General features: G+C 37.9%; 2 protein-coding genes across 2 annotated transcripts in view; both read left to right on the top strand.

Annotated features, from left to right (window-relative positions):
• CDKL5 (cyclin dependent kinase like 5) overlaps positions 1-20,398 on the top strand; it is a 194,125-nt gene that overhangs the window by 81,243 nt on the left and 92,484 nt on the right. The window lies entirely within an intron of this gene.
• LOC115507268 (gap junction alpha-1 protein-like) lies at positions 14,484-16,548 on the top strand. The gene has a single exon (XM_032592173.1). The coding sequence runs from the start codon at positions 14,689-14,691 to the stop codon at positions 15,586-15,588; it is 900 nt and encodes a 299-aa protein (XP_032448064.1). The 5' UTR covers positions 14,484-14,688; the 3' UTR covers positions 15,589-16,548.

Consider the following 20,398-nt stretch of genomic DNA (forward strand, 5'->3'; position numbering starts at 1 on the left):
ATGGGGGAAACTGATCCTCAATAGGTTAATTTCCTGAAGGTCATACAAGTTAGGAAGTGGAAGAGCCTGGAATTAAGCTACATTTTAGGTCCATCATTTTTTTAAAAAATTGAAGTAAAATTGGCATAACATAAAATCAGTCATTTTAAAGTATACAGTTCAGTGGCATTTAGTGCCTTCACCGTGTTGTGCAACCACTATCTCTGTCAAGTACAAAGTATTTTCATGACCTCAAGAAAAACCCTCGTGGAGCACCTGGGTGACTCAGTCGGTTAAGCGTCAGACTCTTGATACGGGCTCAGGTCATGATCTTAAGGTTTGTGAGATAGGGCCCCGCATCGTGCTCTGTGCTGACAGCATGGAGCCTGCTTGGGATTCTCTCTCCCCATCTCTTTCTGCCCCTCCCCCACTTGTTCTCTCTTTGTCTCAGAATAAATAAATAAACATTAAAAAAGAAAAGAAAACCTCATGCCCATGAAGTGCCCATTCCCCGTGTCTCCTCCTCCCCATCCCTGGCAGTCATCAATCTACTTTCTGTATCTATAGGTTTACCTATTCTGGACATTTCCTGTAAATGGGATCACATACAATGTGTGACCTTTGTAGTTTGCCTTCTTTCACTTAGCATAATGTTTTTGAGATTCATCCATATTGTAACATGTATCCATACTTCATTCCTCTTTATGACTGAATAATATTCCATTGTATGAATATATCACATTTTGTCTATGCATCTATGCATTCGTCTGTCATTGGACATGTGGGTTGTTTCCGCCTGTTGACTATTGTGAACAGTGCTGCTGTGAACTTTCATGTACAAGTTTTGTTTGAATTCCTGTTTTCAATTCTTTCTGGGTGTATACCAAGAGTAGAAGTGCTAGGTAATATGGAAGTTCTATGTTCAACTTTTTGAGGAACCACAAAACTGTTTCCACAGTGGCTACACCACTTTATGTTCCCACCAGCAATATGCAAGTGTTCCAGTTTTTCCATATGCTTGCCAACACTTGTTTTCTTATTTTTTTGTTGTTGTTGTGGCTATCTTAGCTGACATAAAGTGGTAGCATATTGTGTATTTGATTTGCAAGTGCATAATGATTTGTGATGTTGAGTTTCTTTTCTTGTACTTGTTGGCCATTTGCCTATCTTCTTTGGAAAAATGTCTCTTCGAGTTCTTTGCCCATTTTTAAATTGGGTTTTTATTGTTCAGTTGCAAGAGTTCTTTATATATTCTGGATATAAGTCTTTTATTAAGTGTGTGGTTTGCAAGTATTTTTTCTCATTCTGTAGATTGTCTGTTTACTTGATAGTGTCCTTTGCATAAAGTCCAGTTTATTTTTTTTCTCTATTGCCCATGTTTTTGAAACCACTGCCCAATTCAAGGTCATGATGGCTTATGCCTTTTTAAAACTTAATAGTTTAGGGGCGCCTAAGTGGCTCAGTTGGTTAAGCGTCCGACTTCAGCTCAGGTCATGATCTTACAGTCCGTGAGTTTGAGCCCTGCATCAGGCTCTGTGCTGACAGCTCAGAGCCTGGAGCCTGCTTTGGATTCTGTGTCTCCTCTCTCTGCCCCTCCCCTGCTCATGCTCTCTCTGTCTCAAAAATAAATAAAAACATTTAAAAAATTAAAAGTTAATAGTTTAATTTTAGCTTTTATATTTATGTGGTTATTCCATTTTGAGTTAATTTTTTTTTTTTAATTTTTTTTCAACGTTTATTTATTTTTGGGACAGAGAGAGACAGAGCATGAACGGGGGAGGGGCAGAGAGAGAGGGAGACACAGCATCGGAAACAGGCTCCAGGCCATCAGCCCAGAGCCCGACGCGGGGCTCGAACTCACAGACCGCGAGATCGTGACCTGGCTGAAGTCGGACGCTTAACCGACTGCGCCACCCAGGCGCCCCTTGAGTTAATTTTTATATGTGGTATGAGATAGGGGTCCAACTTCATTCTTTTGGATGTTGGGTATGCAGTTGTCCTAATACCATTTGTTGAAGAGACAGTTTTTTCCCTGTTTATTGGTGTTGCCACCCTTGTTGAAAATAAATTGACCATCAGTATATTAGTTTATTTCCAGACTCTCAATTTTATTCCATCGGTCTGTGTGTCTGTCCTTATGTCAGTGCCACACTGTTTTGATTACTGTGGATTTGTAGTAAGTTTTGAAATCAGTGAGTATGAATCCACCAACTTTGTTTCTTCTTTTTTCAATACTCATTTGGTTATTGAGAGCCCCTTGCAACTCCATATGAATCTGAGGATTAGCTTTTCCATTTGTGAAAAAAAAGGCCATTGGAATTTTGATAGAGAGTCCATTGAATCTGTGGATTACTTTGCATAGTATTCTTACCATAACAATATAAATTTTTCCAATGTAAATGTGAATGTAAGACCTGTTTATTTAAGTCTTCTTTAACTTCTTTCATCAGTACTTTGTAGTTTTCAATGTATTAGTCTTTTACATGCTTGGTTACATTTATTCCTAGGTATTTATTCATTTGGATGCTCTTTTTTTAAAAAGTTTATTTATTTTTTTGAGAGAGAGATGAGTGGGGAGTGGGGCAGAGAGAGACGGAGACAGAGAATCCTAAGCAGGCTCCATGCTATGAGCATGGAGCCCCATGTGGGACTTGAACTCATGAACCACGAGATCACGACCTGAGCCGAAATCAAGAGTTGGATGCTTAACCTACTGAGCCACCCAGGTGCCCCTGGATGCTATTTTAAATGAAATTGCTTTCTTAATTTCCATTTTGGATTGCCAGTTGCTAGTATAGAGAAATACTACTGATTTTTTATTATTGTGGTAAAATATGTATAACAAGATTTGCCATTTTAACCATTTCTAAGTGTACAGTTCAGTGGCATCATCGCATTCGCAGTGTTGTGTAACCATCACCAATATATTTCCAATTTTCTTTATCCTACACAAAAGAGACTGTAGCAATTAAGCAGTAACTCCCCCATTCCCCCTTACCCCCAGCATGTAGCAACTTCTAATCTACTTTCTGTCTCTACAGTTTTGCCTATTTTAGATACTTTGTATAAGTGGAATAATACAATATTTGTCTTTTTGTGTCTGGCTTCTATTACTTAGCATAATGTTTTCAAGGTTCATTCATGTTGTAGTATGTGTCAGAACTTCATTCCTTTTTATGCGAAATAATACTCTGTTGTATGTATATACCACATTTTGCTTATCCATTCATTTGTTGATGGACACTTGAATTGTTTCCACTTTTGGCTAATGTGAATAATGTTCCTATGAACATTCACATACAAGTATCTGAGTCCTTCCTCTTAATTCTTTTGTATATATACCTAGGAATAGAATTGCTGGGTCAAATGTAATTATGTGTCTAACATTTTGTAGACTACTGGCTATCGTGTTTTGATTTTTTATCCTGTAGTTTTGCTGAATTTGTTAGCTGTAAGGTGTGGATTCTTTTGGATTTTCTCTCTATAATTATATCATCTGTGGATGAGAGTAGTTTCATTTCTTCCTTTTTAAAATTTTGTTTACTTATTTTTATTTTTATTTTAAAGTTTATTTTGAGAGAGAGAAAGAGTGCACAGGTGCAGGAGGGGTAGAGAGAGAGGGAGAAAGAGAGAATCCCAAGCAGACACTGTCAGCACAGAGCCCGATGCAGGGCTTGAACTCATGAACATGAGATCGTGACCTGAGCCAAAATCAAGAGTCGGGACGCTTAACAGACTAAACCACACAGGTGTGCTATTTTTATTTTTTTATATATTTTATTTTTAAGTAATCTTTACACTCAACGTGGGGCTTGAACTCACAACTTCAAGATGAAGAGTCGCGTGCTTTGCTGATTGAGCCAGCCAGGTGCCCTTATTTCTTCCCTTTTAATCTGGAAACTTTTTATTTCTTTGTCTTGCCTAGTTGTTCTGGCTAGAATTTTTAGTACAGTGTTATTAAGTGGCAAAAGTGGACACCTTCACCTTGTTCCTGATCTTGGGGAGACGGCTTTCTGTCTTTTAAATCACTGAGTATGCATGATGTTAGTTGTTGATCTTTCATAAATGTGCTTTATCAGGTTGAGGAAGTTGTCTTCTATTTATTGTCTGCTTGTCCATCATGGATATGGTGTGTAGGGTAAAGTAGGTACACAGTTTAAAATGCACATTGAGCTCATATCACACAGTAGTTACCTCTTTTATCAAGTTTTTTCATGGTCGTTTTAAGGTTTTGACTAGTTGCAGAGTTCTAGAAACTGATTCTAATACTTTTTCCAGCCCATTGTTTGTTTCTGTGAAAGGACGGATTCCTAGATTTCCCTATTTTGACATTTTTGGTGATATCACTCTGTGTTTGCACACATTTTCTCCCAGTCATTGATCTCCAACCTAACAATTTTTTTGGTAGATTGTCCTTTTGGCATTGTATCTAAAATCACATCACCAAAGTCAAGGGTCATCTAGATTTTCTAGGTTACCTTTTAGAAGTCTTGTAATTTTGTATTTAGGTCTGTGATCCACTTTGGGTTAATTTTTGTGAAAGTTACAAGGTTTGTGTCTAGATTCTTTATTTTACATATGAATGTCCAGAACCATTTGTTGAAAAGACCTTTTTTTTCCCATTGGATTGCTTCTGCATCTTTGTCAAAATCAGTTGTGTTTGTGTTGAGTCTGTTTTTGGGCTCTGTTCTGTTCCATTGATTTATTCGTCTTTCCTTCACCTAATATCATGCCGTCTTGATTACTATAGCTTTATAGCAAGTCTTAAAATCAGGTGATATCAGTTCTTCAACTTTATTGTTCCTTTTCAATTTTGTGTTAACTATTCTTTTTGCCTTTCCATGTTACTTTTATTTTTATTAAAAATATCTTTTTAATGTTTGTTTATTTTGGAGGTGGGGGGAGGGACAGAGAGAGAGGGAGACATGGAATCCGAAACAGGTTCCAGACTCTGAGCTCTCAGTACAGAGCCCGATGTGGGGCTTGAACTTACGAACTATGAAATCATGACCTAAGCCAAAGTCAGATGTTTAACCGACCGAGCCATCCAGGCACCATCCATGTTACTTTTAAAATCAGTTTGTTGGCATCCAGAAAATAAATAGCTTACTGGAATTGGGATCACACTGAGTCTATAGATCAAGTTGAGAAGAATTGGCATCCTAATACTGAGTGTTCTAATGCATGAGTGCAGAATATCTCTCCATTTATTTAAATCTTTTGATTTCTTTCAACATAGTTATGTAGGGTTTCGCATAACACATCTTGCAAATGTTGTGTTAGATTTATACCTCAGTACTTTTGTGTGTGTGATAATGTAAATCGTATTGTTTTTAATTTTTATTTCTAATTATTCATTCCTGGTATGTGGGAAAGCAGTTGATTTTTGTATATTACCCTTGTAACTTGTGACTTACCTAGAACTGTTTATTAGTTCCAGGAGTTTTTCATTGTAGGTTTTTTGAGGTTTTCTTCATGGGCAAGCCAATCATCTGTGAACAAAACAGTTTATTTTTTCTTTCCCAATCTGTATACCTTTCATTTCTTTTTCTTATTGTATTAGTTATGACTTCCAATAAAATGTTGAATAAAAGTGGTAAGACGGGGAGCGCCTGGGTGGCTCGGTTGGTTGAGCGACCGACTTCGGCTCAGGTCATGATCTCGCGGTCTGTGAGTTCGAGCCCCGCGTTGGGCTCTGTGCTGACAGCTCAGAGCCTGGAGCCTGCTTCTGATTCTATGTCTCCCTCTCTCTATGCCCCTCCCCCGCTCATGCTTGGTCTCTCTCTGTCTCAGAAAAGAATTAAAAAAAAAAAAAAACATTAAAAAAAGAAAAAAGTGGTAAGAGGGGTCATCCTTACCTTATTCCTGAGCTTAGTGGGAAGGCATGTGGTTTCTTACCATTAAGCATGATGTTAACTGTAGGATTTTTGTAGATGTTCTTTATTAAGTTGAGGAACTTCTATTCCTAGATTACTAAGAGTTTATATCCAAATGGGTTTGGGTTTTGTCATTGCTTTTCTGCATCAATTGATATGATGATGTGACATTTCTATTTTAGCTCACTGATGATGGTAGATTACATGAATTGATTTTAGAATGGTGAGCCAACCTTGCACACCTGGGACAAATCCCACGTTGTCATGGTGTATCATTCTTTTTATACATTGCTGTTTATGCTTTGCCAATATTTTTTGAGGATTTCTACATCTGTGTTCATGAGAGAGATTCACCTGTAGCTTACCTTTATTTTAATGTTTTTATCTGGTTTTGGTATTAAGGTAATACTGGCTTCATGGAGTGAGTTAAGAAGTGTTCCTCTACTTCTGGAAGAGAGAGATTTTTCTGGAAGAGATTGTAGAGAGTTAGTATAATCTCTCCTTAAGTGTTTAGTAGAAGTCACCAGTGAAACTATCTGGATATGGGACTTTTGTTTTAGAAGGTTATATTGGTTGAGTTTCTTCCATACATACAGGCCTATTCAGACTATTATTCCTTGGATAAATGTTGATAGTTTGTATATTTCAAGGAGTTGGTCCATTTACCTAAGTTAGCAAATTTATAGCATAGATTTGTTCATAATATTCCTCCATAATATTCCTTTATTATTCCTTTAATGTCCATGTGATTTGTAGTGATGACTCTTCTTTCATATCTGATATTAATAATTTGTGTTTTTTCTCTTTTCTTGGTTAGCCTCGCTAGAGGTTTATGAATTTTACTGTTCTTTTAAAAGAGCCAGCTTTTGTTTTCATTGATTTTCACTGTTGAGTTTCTGTTTTCAATTTCATTGATTACTTCTGTTATTTTTATTATTCTTTGCTTCTTGCTTTAGGCTTAAGTTATCCCTCTTTGTATTATTTCCTAAGATAGAAGATTAGTTACTGATTTTATTTATTTTTTTTAGTTACTGATTTTAGGTCTGTTTTCTTTTCTAATATATGCATTCCATGCTACAAACTTTTTTCTATACACTGCTTTTGCTGCATCACACAATTTTGTTTTATACTTTCATTTTCATTTAGTTCAAAATATTTTTAAATTCAAGATTTCTTTTTGACCTGTGTGTTATTTTATTTTATTTATTTATTTTTTTAAATTTAAGTAAGTTCTACACTGAATGTGGGGTTTGTACTCATGACCCTGAGATCAAGAGTCACTTACTCCACTAACTGAGATAGCCAGGAGCCACTGACTTGTGTGTTATTTAGAAGTGTCTTGTTTAATCTCTAAATATTTTGAGATTTCCCAGCTTTATGTTATTGATTTCTAGTTTAATTCCATTGTGTTGTGAGAGTATACTTTGTATGATTTTTATGCTTTAAAATTTGTTGTGTTTTATGGCCCAGAATTTGGTCCACTTTGATGAATGCTTGATATAAGCTTGAGAAGAATATGTGTTGTGCTTCTGTTGGAAGAAGTATTACGTAAATGTCTGGTAGGTCTAGTTAGTTAATGGTGCTGTTCAGTTCACCCATATCCTTACTCAATTTTTATCTGCAGGATCTGTCAGTTACTGGAAGTTGAGGAGCGGGTGTTAAAGTCTCCAACTATAATGGTGGATTTGTCTGTTTCTCCTTGCAGTTCTGTCAATATTTGCCTCATGAATTTTGATGTCCTCTTGTTTGGTGCATATGCATATTAAGGATTATTATGTCTTCTTGGAGAATGTATCATTTTATAATGTCCGTCTTTATTCCTGATGATTTTCTTTGTTCTGAAATCTGATTTGTATAAAATTGATATAGCTCTTCCAGCTTTCTTTAGTGTTAACGTGATATACCTTTTTGTATCCCTTTGCTTTTAACCTATCTGTGTCTTTATTTAAAGTGGCTTTTAAAAATCCATTCTCACAATCTCTTTTAATTGACGTATTTAGGCCATTCACATTTAAGGTGATTATTAATATATTTGGATCAGTATGAACCATTTTTGTAACTTTTCTGTTTGTTACACTTCTTCTTTTTTTATTTAAAAAAAAATTTTTTTTTTAGTAATCTCTACACCCAACAAGATCAAGGGGTTATGAGCCAGCCAGGCAACCCCCCCCCACCCTTTTTTTTTTTTTTTAACAAAAACATTTCTTTCCTTTTCTTCCTTCTGGTTTTAATGGACTGTTTTATGTGATTCTATTTTCTCTCTTGTCTTAGCATGTCCATCATACTTCTTTAAAAAAGAGTTTGTCAGGGGCGCCTGGGTGGCTCAGGTCATGATCTCACGGTTTGTGAGTTTGAGCCCCTTATTGGGCTCTTTGCGTCAGCACAGAGCCTGCTTTGGATCCTCTGTCTCCCTCTCTCTCTGCCCCTACCACGCTCACACTCTCCTACTCTCTGTCTTTCTCTCAAAAATAAATAAACATTAAAAAAAAAAAAAGGTTTTTAGTCATTGCCCTGGAGCTTGCCTCATACAACGTTGGTCTCTAAGTCTGCTATCAGATAACTGTATTCTGCTTCTCAGGCAGTATGTGTACCTTAAACTAGAATTTTCTGAATTCCTCCCTCCCATCCCCCTTGTAACATTGCTGTCATTCGTTCATTTTACTTATCCCTATGCTATAATCAGTGAATACACTGTTACTATTCTTTGAATGGGTATCTATTTTTTTTTTCATGTTTATTTATTTTTGAGGGAGACAGAACACAAGTGGGGAGGGGCAGAGAGAAGGAGACACACAACCTGAAGTAGGCTCCAGGCCCTGACCTGTCAGCACAGATGCCGATGCGGGGCTTGAACTCATGAACCAATGAGATCATGACCTGAGCTGAAGTCGGATGCTCAACTGACTGAGCCACCCAGGTGCCCTTGAATGGTTATCTATTAATTAAGAATAGGAAAAACACATTTTATTTTGCCTTCATTTATTCCTTCTCCAGTGCTCTTACCTCGTTTAGATCTGACTTGCTGACCTGTATAATTTTCCTTCTCTAAAGAACTTTTTAAAAGATTTTACTAGGCTGATCCACTGTTGTTTTTTTTTTTTTAATTTTTTTTAAATGTTTATTTATTTTTTTGAGAGATAGAGAGCGTGAGCAGGGGAGGGGGTGCAGAGAGAGAAAGAGAGAGAGAGTCACAGATTCCCAAGCAGGCTCCAGGGTCTGAGCTGTCAGCACAGAGCCCAATGTGGGTCTCAAATTCATGAACCGTGAAACCATGACCTGAGCCCAAGTTGGACGCTTAACTGACTGAGCCACCCAGGTGCCCCAAGACTGATCCACTGTTAAAAAACTTCACTCAGTTTTGGTTTATCTGAAAAAGTATTTCTCCTTTTGAGAGGTAATTTCAATGAATAATTTTTTTATCCCAACACTTTAAATATTCTACTTTATGGCTTCTGAAAACAGTTGGATGTACTTCTTATCCTTGTTATCTGTAGGTAAGATATTTTTTCCCTCTAGCTTTTTTCATGATTTTCTCTTTATGTTTATTTTTCTGTAGTTTGAATATGATGTAGTTTAGGTGTAGATTTTTTGGTATTTATCTTGCTAGGTCTGCTCTGAGCTTTTTGATGTGCAGTGGTTTGGTGTCATTAATTTTGGAAGATTTTTGGACATTATTTCTTCAAATATTTCTTCTCCTTTGTCTCATTCTCTTCCTTATGGTATTCTGGTTATACCTTTTATAATTGTTCTGTAGTTCTTAGATATTCTGTTCTGCTTTTTAAAATTCTTTTTTCCCTTTGCATTTAGTTTGGGAAGTTTCTATTGAAATGCCTTTAAATTCACTGGTTCCTTGCTTGGCCATGTCCAATCTACTGATAAGTTCATTAAAAGCATTATTCATTTTTGTTGTAGTGATTTTTATTTGTAGCATTTTCTTTTCATTCTTTCTTCGAGTTGTGCTTACATTACCCATCTGTACTTACATGTTGTCTACTTTTTCCATTAGAGTTCTTAACATAGTAATCATAGTTATTTTATATTCTGTATCTGAAATTATTACTGATAACCCCCAAATCTGTGCCATACCTGAGTCTAATTCTGATGCCTGCTTTGTCTCCTCAGATTGCCTTTTATCTTGCCTTTTAGCATGCTTTTTACTGTTTTTTAAAAGCCAGGATATGTTGGGTAATGGGAACTGAGGTAAATAGGCTTTTAGTGTAATGTTTTATGTTAATTTGACTAGGGTCTGGGCCATTAAATGTTTGTTGTAGGGGTAGGTGCCAGAGGCTTCAGTTTCCTCTAGTGTCTTTATTTTTTGTTTTATTTTTCTCCCCCATTGTCCTTGTATTTCCCTAAGAATTCCTTTTTTTTTTTTTTTTTTTAATTTTTTTAATGTTTATTTATTTTTGAGACAGAGAGAGACAGAGCATGAACGGGGGAGGGTCAGAGAGAGAGGGAGACACAGAATCTGAAACAGGCTCCAGGCTCTGAGCTAGCCGCACAGAGCCTGACGCGGGGCTCGAACTCACGGACCGCGAGATCATGACCTGAGCTGAAGTCGGCCGCTTAACCGACTGAGCCACCCAGGCACCCCAAGAATTCCTTTTTAAATAGTTTGTTTCTTGCAACTTGTTCAGTTGAAATCCACTGTTACTGTACCAGAACCCTGGTGACATGGTGGTAGAGTATGAGGACGAGGAAGTGTTCTATAATCTTAGGACCAAATCTTAGTCTTTTGGTGGGCTGGAGTCCTGGGCTGCAACTCTCACAAATATTTTTTGGCCTTTTCCTCCCCTTCTTTTCAGGTGAAACAAGAAGGGTAGAGGGGCTGTAGCTGGCTAATTTCCCCTCTCCCAGGACAGCATATAAGGCTCTGGTAAATTTTCCCTTGGAGTGTTGGCTTTTGTCATGGAGAACAGTGCAGGCTTATTTCAAAACCATTACTTTCCCCTGGATGTTTTTCCAAAGGGTTCTGTTCTCCTTCCCCTTCCTCAAAAGGGAGAAGGTTTTTATTGGATCTTTATCCTGGGCATTGTTACTTTTCTCCTCCCCTTACCAAAAAGGGGAGGAGATCATTCTTGGATCTTCATGTTCAGAACCTCGTGAAGTCCTGGAGGGTAAAGGCAAAAGATTGTGGAGGGCTCTCGTTGGATTGGGTCCGTTGGAGTTCTTACTTGCAAGCCTTTGTTGAAATTACCGTTTAAGTTTTCTCCCCAGTGTATTTCTCTAGCACCTTCTGCTCCAGGTAAGCTGTTCTTGGGTGTGATTCTCTGTATTTGCCTTTCTCTCCAGATTTCAGGAGTTCAGTTTGCTTTATGTCCTTAATTCTCTGATAAGCCTAAGGAAAGTTGATTTTCAGTTTTTTTTCCTCTTGTTATAAGGACAGGAGTGACAATATTCAAGCAGTTTATTTGTAGGAACTGAAACCTGAAGTCTTACGTTTATGTTTTAAAATTGGAAATACCTTGTCCAGTTTAAAAATAATTGTTCAGCAAGAGGCTTTTAACTTTTCTGTGAACCATTTGCTTAGCTGAGATGACTCATTCTTAGTTATTTTCATCCCTTTGAATTTTCAGATATGTGTATTTTCAAAGTGCTTATAGCAAGAACTTTTTTAGAACAAAATATTTGAAAAACTTAAGAACTTATTGTAGTTCTAGAAAATTGCTAATAACTTTACTCAAAATTAACTGGAATTATTGATTCCCCCGCGCCCCGCACTGGCTTTTGTTTTTTTTTTAATCAGGTATCTTTTAGAATCCATGCTAAAGTAGTTTCAGGGATTATTGTGTTTAACCTTCACTTAGTGTTTTTACCCCACTTGTTTTTGAAAAAGTAACTCAATTTTCTGAGGCACTTTGAAATCTCTGGAGACGAAGCCAGTGTTTAAGTTTGAAAAACTAATGACAATAAATGCCTAACTCTTACGCTGCCAGTGATTTATTTTCAATTAACCTTGAAGAATGTATTAATTATAAACTGTAGATCTTGGTGACGTTAGCCTAATAGAATCACTTTTAGAATCTGTGTGATAGAGGGCAGTTTGGCTAAAAATGTGTTATTTAAGGAACTGAGAAAGTATGGTGTATACTTAAGAGCCGTATAATTTGATTGCTTGCTAAAAAAAAAAAATGCATTTTGGGAGCCTTCAGTTCTTACCCTTGCAGAACCTTGGGCGATTGAGGCATTGTAAATTGCATTAACCTTGCCCTTTTTTTAGGTTTCATTCTTAATTTTTATTTTTCTCACCGAATCTACTGTGAAGAATAGCTGTTAAACCAAGAAACAAATTAGCTGAATGGTATTTAAGATTGCTTATTAGCTGGCAAACTCATGTCATATTTAAGAAATATTTTTCTCTTAATTTTCTTAATTGCTTAAAATGAATATCTGTCTTTGGGAATTAAAGTTTTTCAGGAGGGAGAATTAAAATATTATATATTATGGATTTTACCTTAATACACTAAATAAATTTTTTTAGAAATGATGAGTTCATGCTGTATTGAAAGAATTTGATTGAAAGTAATTATTTTTTGCCATGTAATAATCAATTAGCTGTGATTTGTTTTAAAATAAGATCCAGGGTTCCTGGCTGGCTCAGTTGTTGGAACATGTGACTCTTGATCTCAGGGTTATGTGTTCAAGCCCTGCATTCGGTGTAGAGATTACTTAAAAATAAAATAAAAATAAAATCTTAAAAAAAAAAAACAACAAAAGAAGATCCATTTGTCTAGCATGATTTGAATTGGAGGCAGAAGTCTTTCTTTAGGCTTTTGCTTAGAGACATTTCTTATAAAGAAATAGGCTGTTGGGAGAAAATGGAGAGAGAAGAGCAGGTCTTCAGTAGTGGCACACTTATGTGTTGTGCCCCATGCCAAGTCACATCCAGCCTCAATAGATTAGTGGTCAGTATCCATGTTGCTCCTCCTGAAACTTAATAAAACCAAAACCCCCCACAAACCCCCAAAACACCTGTTGATAAAACGATCTCCTAGAAGAAATCCACATGCATTAACATAGTATGTCAGTATTTTAGTCTTACCAAAAAAAGCTTCTATGTGCTAACAGTTCAACTGAGATAATGATTTATATTTAGTAAATAAGTTTTTAAATTGAGACCTTTGTTGGCGGGGTCCTGACTTCCAATTTCCAGATAAGTTCCTCTCCCTCTCCCTCTCCCTCTCCCTCTCCCTCTCCCTCTCCCTCTCCCTCTCCCTCTCCCTCTCCCCCTCCCCTTCTCTTCCTCTCCTCTTCTCTTCCTCTCTCCCTCCCTCTCTCTCTCTCTTTTTGATCTTGCTCCTCTATGCTAACTGGGTTGGCAGCCACCCTTGCAAAAATGTCCCTTCATTCATCACAGCATTCAGGACCACAGTGGCAGGATTGTTTCCCTCTCCAGGGTGAGAGACTCTCAGGATCACCCCCATGATTCTTGACATCCTCTTCTACTTTTGTCACCACTAAAACTCACTGGCTGCCCATTTTAGCACAGAACCATCATCCCTGTACTGTTCAATTGTGTCCTATGTTCTCCCCCAATCTTCCCACTGTCCCCTAGAGATCCTGAACTGCCATTAGTAATTTCTCCCTCAGCTTCAGTCTTGCCCCAGCATCACAGTTTAATCGTGCTCAGGCTGATCTGGGTTTCCTTGAGTTAATTTCTGTCAGTGCCTATTTGTTTACTTCTTAGTACTTATGTAAAATTGCAATTGTACATTCACTTACTTAGCCTTTTTCATCGATTCTAAGATGTACATTTCTGCTCACATTTCTGAAATTGAGGCTCATCTTAACACTAGATGCCCTTAATGCTTTCTGAATGGTAAGTAATGTAATAGTGTATCTTACAATCACTTGTGTCTTAGATTTAATAAAATATTGTACTTTTAACGTTCTGTTTCCCCTAGTTAATTGCAAGTGGCACAAGTACAGGAATTCTGTTTTACTTACTCATAGGGACCAGTGTCCAGTACTGTACCTGGTACCTAGTAGGCCCTGAATAAATAATGCTCAAATGAATGGCATTATTTATTTGGTTGTTCCCTTTTCAAAAAAAAAATTTTTTTTCTAAATAGGCTCCATGCCACCATGGGGCTTGAACTCAGCACCGTGAGATCAAGAGTCACATGCTCTACCGACTAAGCCAGCCAGGTGCCCCTATCATTATGTATTTAGGAAATGATGGCTGTAATAAGTTTGAAGACGAAGTGGTCAATATATGCATGTGAAAATTTTTTAATTTTTACTTATTTTGGGGGAGAGAGAGAGAGCACGAGTGGTGGAGGTGGACGGGGGGCGGGGGGAGAGAATGAGAGAATCCCAAGCAGGTTCCACACTGTCAGTGCAGAGCCCAGCGTGGGGCTCAAACTCATGAACTGTGAGATCATGACCTGAGTCAAAAATAAGAATTGAATGCTCAACTGACTGAGCCACCCAGGCATCCCTGCTTGTGAAATTTTAATTCAGTTTCTCTGTTTCAGTATTTATCTTTGGAGATGGCTTTACTCTGGAATTGAAGAAACCTTTAGATACGTTTATTTTGTTCCCTCATTTTTGTAACTCTTCCTATTATTGATACATGTACATCTTTATTTAAAAGTATTTACTCACCATGTATGAAAATGAACCCACATAAGCTTTTATTGGGTATCAGCAGTTGTCTTTCATTAGGAGGAAGAGTGAGGAAGGTACCAAAGGGTGTAGCCAACTTTTATAAACTTTACAGGGTTTTGAGTGCTTGAACTTACTTTTTCATTTTACTTCATCCTCTAAGGAGCACAGTCACTTGGTGTGCCTACTTCACTTCTTTTAAGCGAAAGAACAGCGGACAGGCAGCATGAGTGACTGGGGTTCCTTAGGCCAGCTCCTCGGCAAGGTTCAAACCTACTCCAACCCTGGAGGGAAGGTATGGCTCTCCATCCTTTTCGTATTCCGAATCCTGCTCCTGGGGACAGCAGTTGAGTCAGCCTGGGATGATGAGCAGTTTGCCTTTCGTTGTAATACTCGGCAGCCTGGTTGTGAAAACGTCTGCTACGATAAGTCCTTCCCGATCTCTCACGTGCGCCTCTGGGTGCTGCAGATCATATTTGTGTCTGTCCCCTCACTTTTGTACCTAGTGCATGTATTCTACTTGCTGCGCAAGGAACATAATTCGAAAAGGAAAGGGGAGGAACTGACAGTTGCTCAAACCAATGATGTCAACGTGGAGGAAATCAGAATCGAAATCAAGAAGTTCAAGTTCAGCGCTGAAGAACACTATAAGGTGAAAATGAGAAGGGACTTGCTGCGAATCTATACCGTCAGCATCTTCTTCAAGTCTCTTTTCGAGGTGGCCTTCCTGCTGATCCAGTGGTACATCTATGGATTCAGTCTAAACGCGGTTTACACTTGTAAACGAGACCCCTGCCCGCATCAAGTGGACTGCTTCCTTTCTCGCCCCACAGAGAAAAATATCTTCATTCTCTTCATGCTAGTGGTGTCCTTGGTGTCTCTTGCTTTGAACATCGTCGAGCTATTCTCTGTCTTCGTCAAGAGCATTAAGGACCGTGTGAAGGATTCAGAGAGTGAGTCTTACTATGTTATATCTGGTGTGCTGGGTCCCTCCAAAGACAGTTCATCAGTTGTTGCTCTCTCTGACATGTCCGTTCCCAGGAACAAGCTTGTTCCCGGAAACGCAAACAGTTCTTTCTGCCTCAGTTACAGCAAACAAGGAAATGAGCAAAACCGTGCTAAATAGAGTGCATAGCAAGGTTTAATGGGGCAGGCAAGAAGCACCGCCTCTCCACTCGCTCACGCAGCCTTTTAATTTCCCTGATGATAAGCAGATTCTGAGGGAAAAAAACCCAAAAACCCTAGCTACTGGGCAGTAGCCATTGTAGACAGCAGCCATTCTGCAAAGCCAGCAGTCATGCCAGCAGCAGCCTTGATGACCTAGAGATCTAGACACATGCTTGAAAGCATTATGATTTTGCTCAATTGTTAAAGTAAAAGGAAGGTACAATGGAGAGTGTACTTTTGTTCCAGTGGAAGCAGTACCGAACACTGTCAGTCACAAGGCTTAGTGGACATAAAGGGTTCTTTTGGAGTATCTGGGATAGGAGGGGAGAGACGGGGAGGGATTAATTAATCAGAGGAACATCTTGGTATTTAAAATGGTTGACTCGAAGAATTTACATTTTAAATAAAGTCTCCATCAGGTGGTACATAAGTAAAGACTTTGTCTCCCATATTCCCCAAGAATGGTTCAGTGTATATGAAGGAGTGATAGATATTTGTGATGTGTTGGTACAGACACAGTATAAACTCATGAACATGGATTATTAAAATAATGCAGTGTTCAAATTTGAGCCTTTGTCACAGATTTTGTGGTATGGGCCATATGATGTTTACATTACATAATTCCTACTGTGAAAGTGAAGCACTCCTCCCTCCCCCACTCAGATGCCCCCCTTCAGCCACTTTATTCTATTAGGGACACCGGTTCTGTTCATTACGATTTTTTTCTTTTGTAGAAAGATGTCGGGAATAATGTCCTTTTTCTGAAATGTAATCATTGATACTTGAATGATACACTTTTAGTTCTGTGAACAGCAGTCATTAATGTGAGAAACTTAAAAGGAACGAATAGAGCTGAACTATTAAATGTTCTTACATGAATTTTGCAGTAACTGATAGTTCTTGGCTTTGTTCTACTTAATAAACCTTACATAACAAGCATTATTGTAGAACTTGTATTCTGTTATGAGTTTGGCGGGCAGTCTTTTGGGGTGGCTGGCATTTTTGATGTTTGTACTGAGATTTGGAGTGCAGGAAAGGTTGAAAGAGGTTTGAATATTACCCATGTAACTAATGTGTTGGAAACGTACACTAAAGAAATCTGTTTCTTCAAATACCTTTTCTAAAACTGACAGATGGTTGGTGAAAATGCCGAGCTTAATACTTTGTTCTTGTGCGACAGCTACATCAACAGTTTTGTACACTAAATAGTTTAATATTTCACATTAGACTACTGTCATGTTCAGCTTTATTAGTGCAAATGTAGACCTAGTCCATCATATAGTCTAGAGAATGTTCTTTAGTAAAGTTTAAGAGAACAGCCTGCATGTCTGCCTCTGAGAGTTTCTGGCTGCAGTCATCTTTCCTAGTCTTTTGAACTCTTCATTCAGTATATCTTAATCTAAGCAAAATCTACTGCAGAGTTTTAGAAATGGAATTACAGTGATTCCATTACAGAAGGTTTTAGTATCAGCATCTTTAGTTATATGTAGTACGATCAGAGATATACCCACTACTTGGATGTGCAAAAAAATGTAGCTTCTTTTTTTTCTTTTAACTCATCTCTTTTTTTTTAATGTCTATTTTTGAGACAGAGAGAGAGAGTGAATGAGTGAGAGTGGGGGTGGGGCACAGAGAGAGAGAGAGAGAGAAGGAGACACAGAATCTGAAGCAGACTCCAGGCTCCGAGCCTGACGTGAGGCTCGAACCCATGAACCGTGACATCATGACCTGAGCCGAAGTCGGGCGCTTAACCTACTGAGCTACCCAGGCGCCCCATTAACTGATCTACTCTTTATCAGAAGCTTCTTCCCATCCCACAGGGCTCTGAAGGAGGAAGATAGGGACAACTGAAATGGTAAACCTGCCAATCAATAGCCTCTTGCTGTGACATTGCAAATGGTCTCATTTGTAAAACCCAGTCTCTTGGTTCATTGAAGAATTGTTCAGATTTCCTTCTCACAAATTATTTCGTGAGGAATAAGCACAGTTATTTACTAATGGGATGTGTGTTTCTGTGGGGCACTGGAAAACCTCTGAAACCTTGGATTGGACATTGCCATGCTCACTTCGTGTTTCACACTGATTTTCACATAATTGCTTGCTTGATTTTGTTAAGAAAAAAATTTTTTTCCTAATGTTTATTTTTGAGAGAGAGAGAAAGAGCATGAGCAGGGGAGGGGTAGAGAGAGAGGGAGACAGAATTCGAGGCAGGAAGCAGGCTCCAGGCTCCAAGCTGTCAGCACAGAGCCTGATGTGGGACTCCAACTCATGAACCGTGAGATCATGACCTGAGCCGAAGTCGGATGCTTAACCGACTGAGCCACCCAGGTGCCCCCCCACCCTCAATTTTTAAGTTTGTTTATTTTGAGAGAGAGAGAGAGAGAGAGAGAGAATGAGTGTGAGTGGGGGAAGGGCAGAGAGAGAGAGAGAGAGAGAGAGAGGGAATCCCAGGCAGGCTCCACACTGTCAGCACAGAGCCTTGACATGGGGCTTAAACTCACAAACGGCGAGATCATGACCTGAGCTGAAATCAAGAGTCTGACGCTTAACCTACTAGGCCACCCAGGTGCCCCCTCTTTGTTAACATTTTGATCTTGAGATAATTACAGATCACATGCAACGATAAGAAATAATAGATTCCATATATTCTTCAACTAATTTCTCATCTTGCATAATTATAGTAAATATCACAACCAGAAAACTGACATTGATATAATCCATTGACCTTATTCAGATTTCACCAATTTTGTGTGCACTCATATTTGTGTGTGTGCATGCACATGCATATGTATAGTTTTTATCACTTGTGTAGATTCATGTGACCACCACAGTGAAGATATAGAACAGTTTTATCATAAGGATCCCTTGTGCTGTTTATAGCCACAGCTGCACCCCTCCATTCCCCTCTCCCTAACTCCTCACAACCACTAGTCTGTTCATCTCTATAATTTTGTCATTTCAAGAATACTGTTTAAATGGAATGATACACTGTATAGCCTTTTGAGATTGGCTTTTTTCACTCAGCATAACTCCCTTGAGACCCATCAAGTTTTTGTGTGAATCACTAGTTTGTCCTTTTTTATTGCTGAGTAGTAGTCCACAGAATGGAGGTACCACTGTTTATTCACCTGTCAAAGGACCTGTTGAAGATTGTTTCCAGGTTTTGGCTACTACAAATAAAGCTGCATGAACATTGGTGTACAGGCTTTTTTGTAAACAAAAGTTTTCATTTCCCCAGGATGAATGCCCAAGAGTGTAACTGCTGAGTTGTAAATGAATATATAGTTTTGTAAGAAACTGGCATATTCTTTTCCCAGAGTGGTTTACATTCCCATCAGCAATGTGTCAGTGATTTCATTTCTCTACATGCTCCCTAGCATTTGGTATTATCACTGGTTTTTGTTTTATCCATTCTAATAGATATGTAGGTGATCTCATTGTAGTTTAAATTTACATTTCTCTAATGGCTAATAATGTTGAGTAGCTTTTCATGTGCTTATTTGGGATCTGTGTATCCTCTTCAGTGAGAGAGATATATACATATATTTATTCTGGATTAAAATCCTTTGTTGGATATGTTTGAAAATATTTTCTCCCTGCTTGTAGCTTGTCTTTTCATCACTTAATAAGGTCTTTCACAGAGCTAATTATTTTAATTTTGATAAGGTCGTTTATTTTTCTTTTTATGGATTGTGTTTTTGGTGGTAAGTCTAAGAACTTTTTGTCTAGTCCTATATCGTAAAGATTTTCTTCTTTGTTTCTAAAAGTTTTATAGATTTACATATAAGTAAATATAAGTCCATGATCTTGAATTAAAGTTCATGATCCATTTTGAGTTAATTTTTGTCTAAGTTGTGAGATTTTAGGTTGAGGCATTTTCTTTCTTTCTCTCTCTCTCTGTTTTTTGGGGGGGAAAGGGTGCTGTGGATGTCCAATTGCTATAGCACCACCATTTATGGAAAAGTCTCTCCTTCCTCCACTGAATTACTTTTGCAGGCAAAAATCAGGTGTATTTGCATGGCCCTATTGATGTGTGTGTTTATCCTTCGGCCAGTATCACACTGTCTTGATTACCATTCTGTAGCTCCGTAGTAACCCTAAACATCAGGTGTGATGATTCCTTCCATTTTTATTCTGCTTTTTCAAAATTTCTTTAGCTATTCCAGGTCAGGTGCCTTTCCATTTTCATTTTAGAATAAATTTGCCTATATCTACACAACACTTGCTGGGGTTTTTTTGTTGTAATTGCATCAAACCTTTATTATCAATTTGAGGAAAATTGGCATCTTGTTGAGTTTTCTAATACCTGAGTACAGTATGTTTCTCAATTTACCTAGGGTTTCTTCATGTTTTTTTCATCAAGATTTGGTAATTTTCAGGATACAGATCCTGTACATATTTCATTGTTTATATCTATTTCATTTCCTTGGAGTAATTGTAAATGATATTTTGCTTTTAATTTCTGTCTCCCATTTTTGTCACTTGCATATAGAAATGTGATTGATTTTTGTTCGTTGACCTTATAGTCTACAATCTTGCTAAACTTAGTTCTAGGAGATTTTGGTGGATTCTTGGAATTTTTTAATGTAGGTGGTCATGTCATTTACAAATAATGTCAGTTTTATTCCTTTTACAATCAGTATGCTTTTTATTTCTTTTTCTTGGCTTGTTACTCTGATTAGAACTTTGAACACTGTGTTCAGTGGCAGTGATGAGAGGAGACATTCTTTTCATGTTTCCGATCTTAAGGGCAAAGCATTCAGTCTTTC

The sequence above is a fragment of the Lynx canadensis genome, chromosome X, assembly GCF_007474595.2.
Source record: "Lynx canadensis isolate LIC74 chromosome X, mLynCan4.pri.v2, whole genome shotgun sequence".
Classification (NCBI taxonomy): Eukaryota; Metazoa; Chordata; class Mammalia; order Carnivora; family Felidae; genus Lynx; species Lynx canadensis.

Bases quoted from the DNA above. Each gene is read 5' to 3' on its own strand.
- LOC115507268 (XM_032592173.1), top strand. From the start codon at position 14,689: ATGAGTGACTGGGGTTCCTTAGGCCAGCTCCTCGGCAAGGTTCAAACC.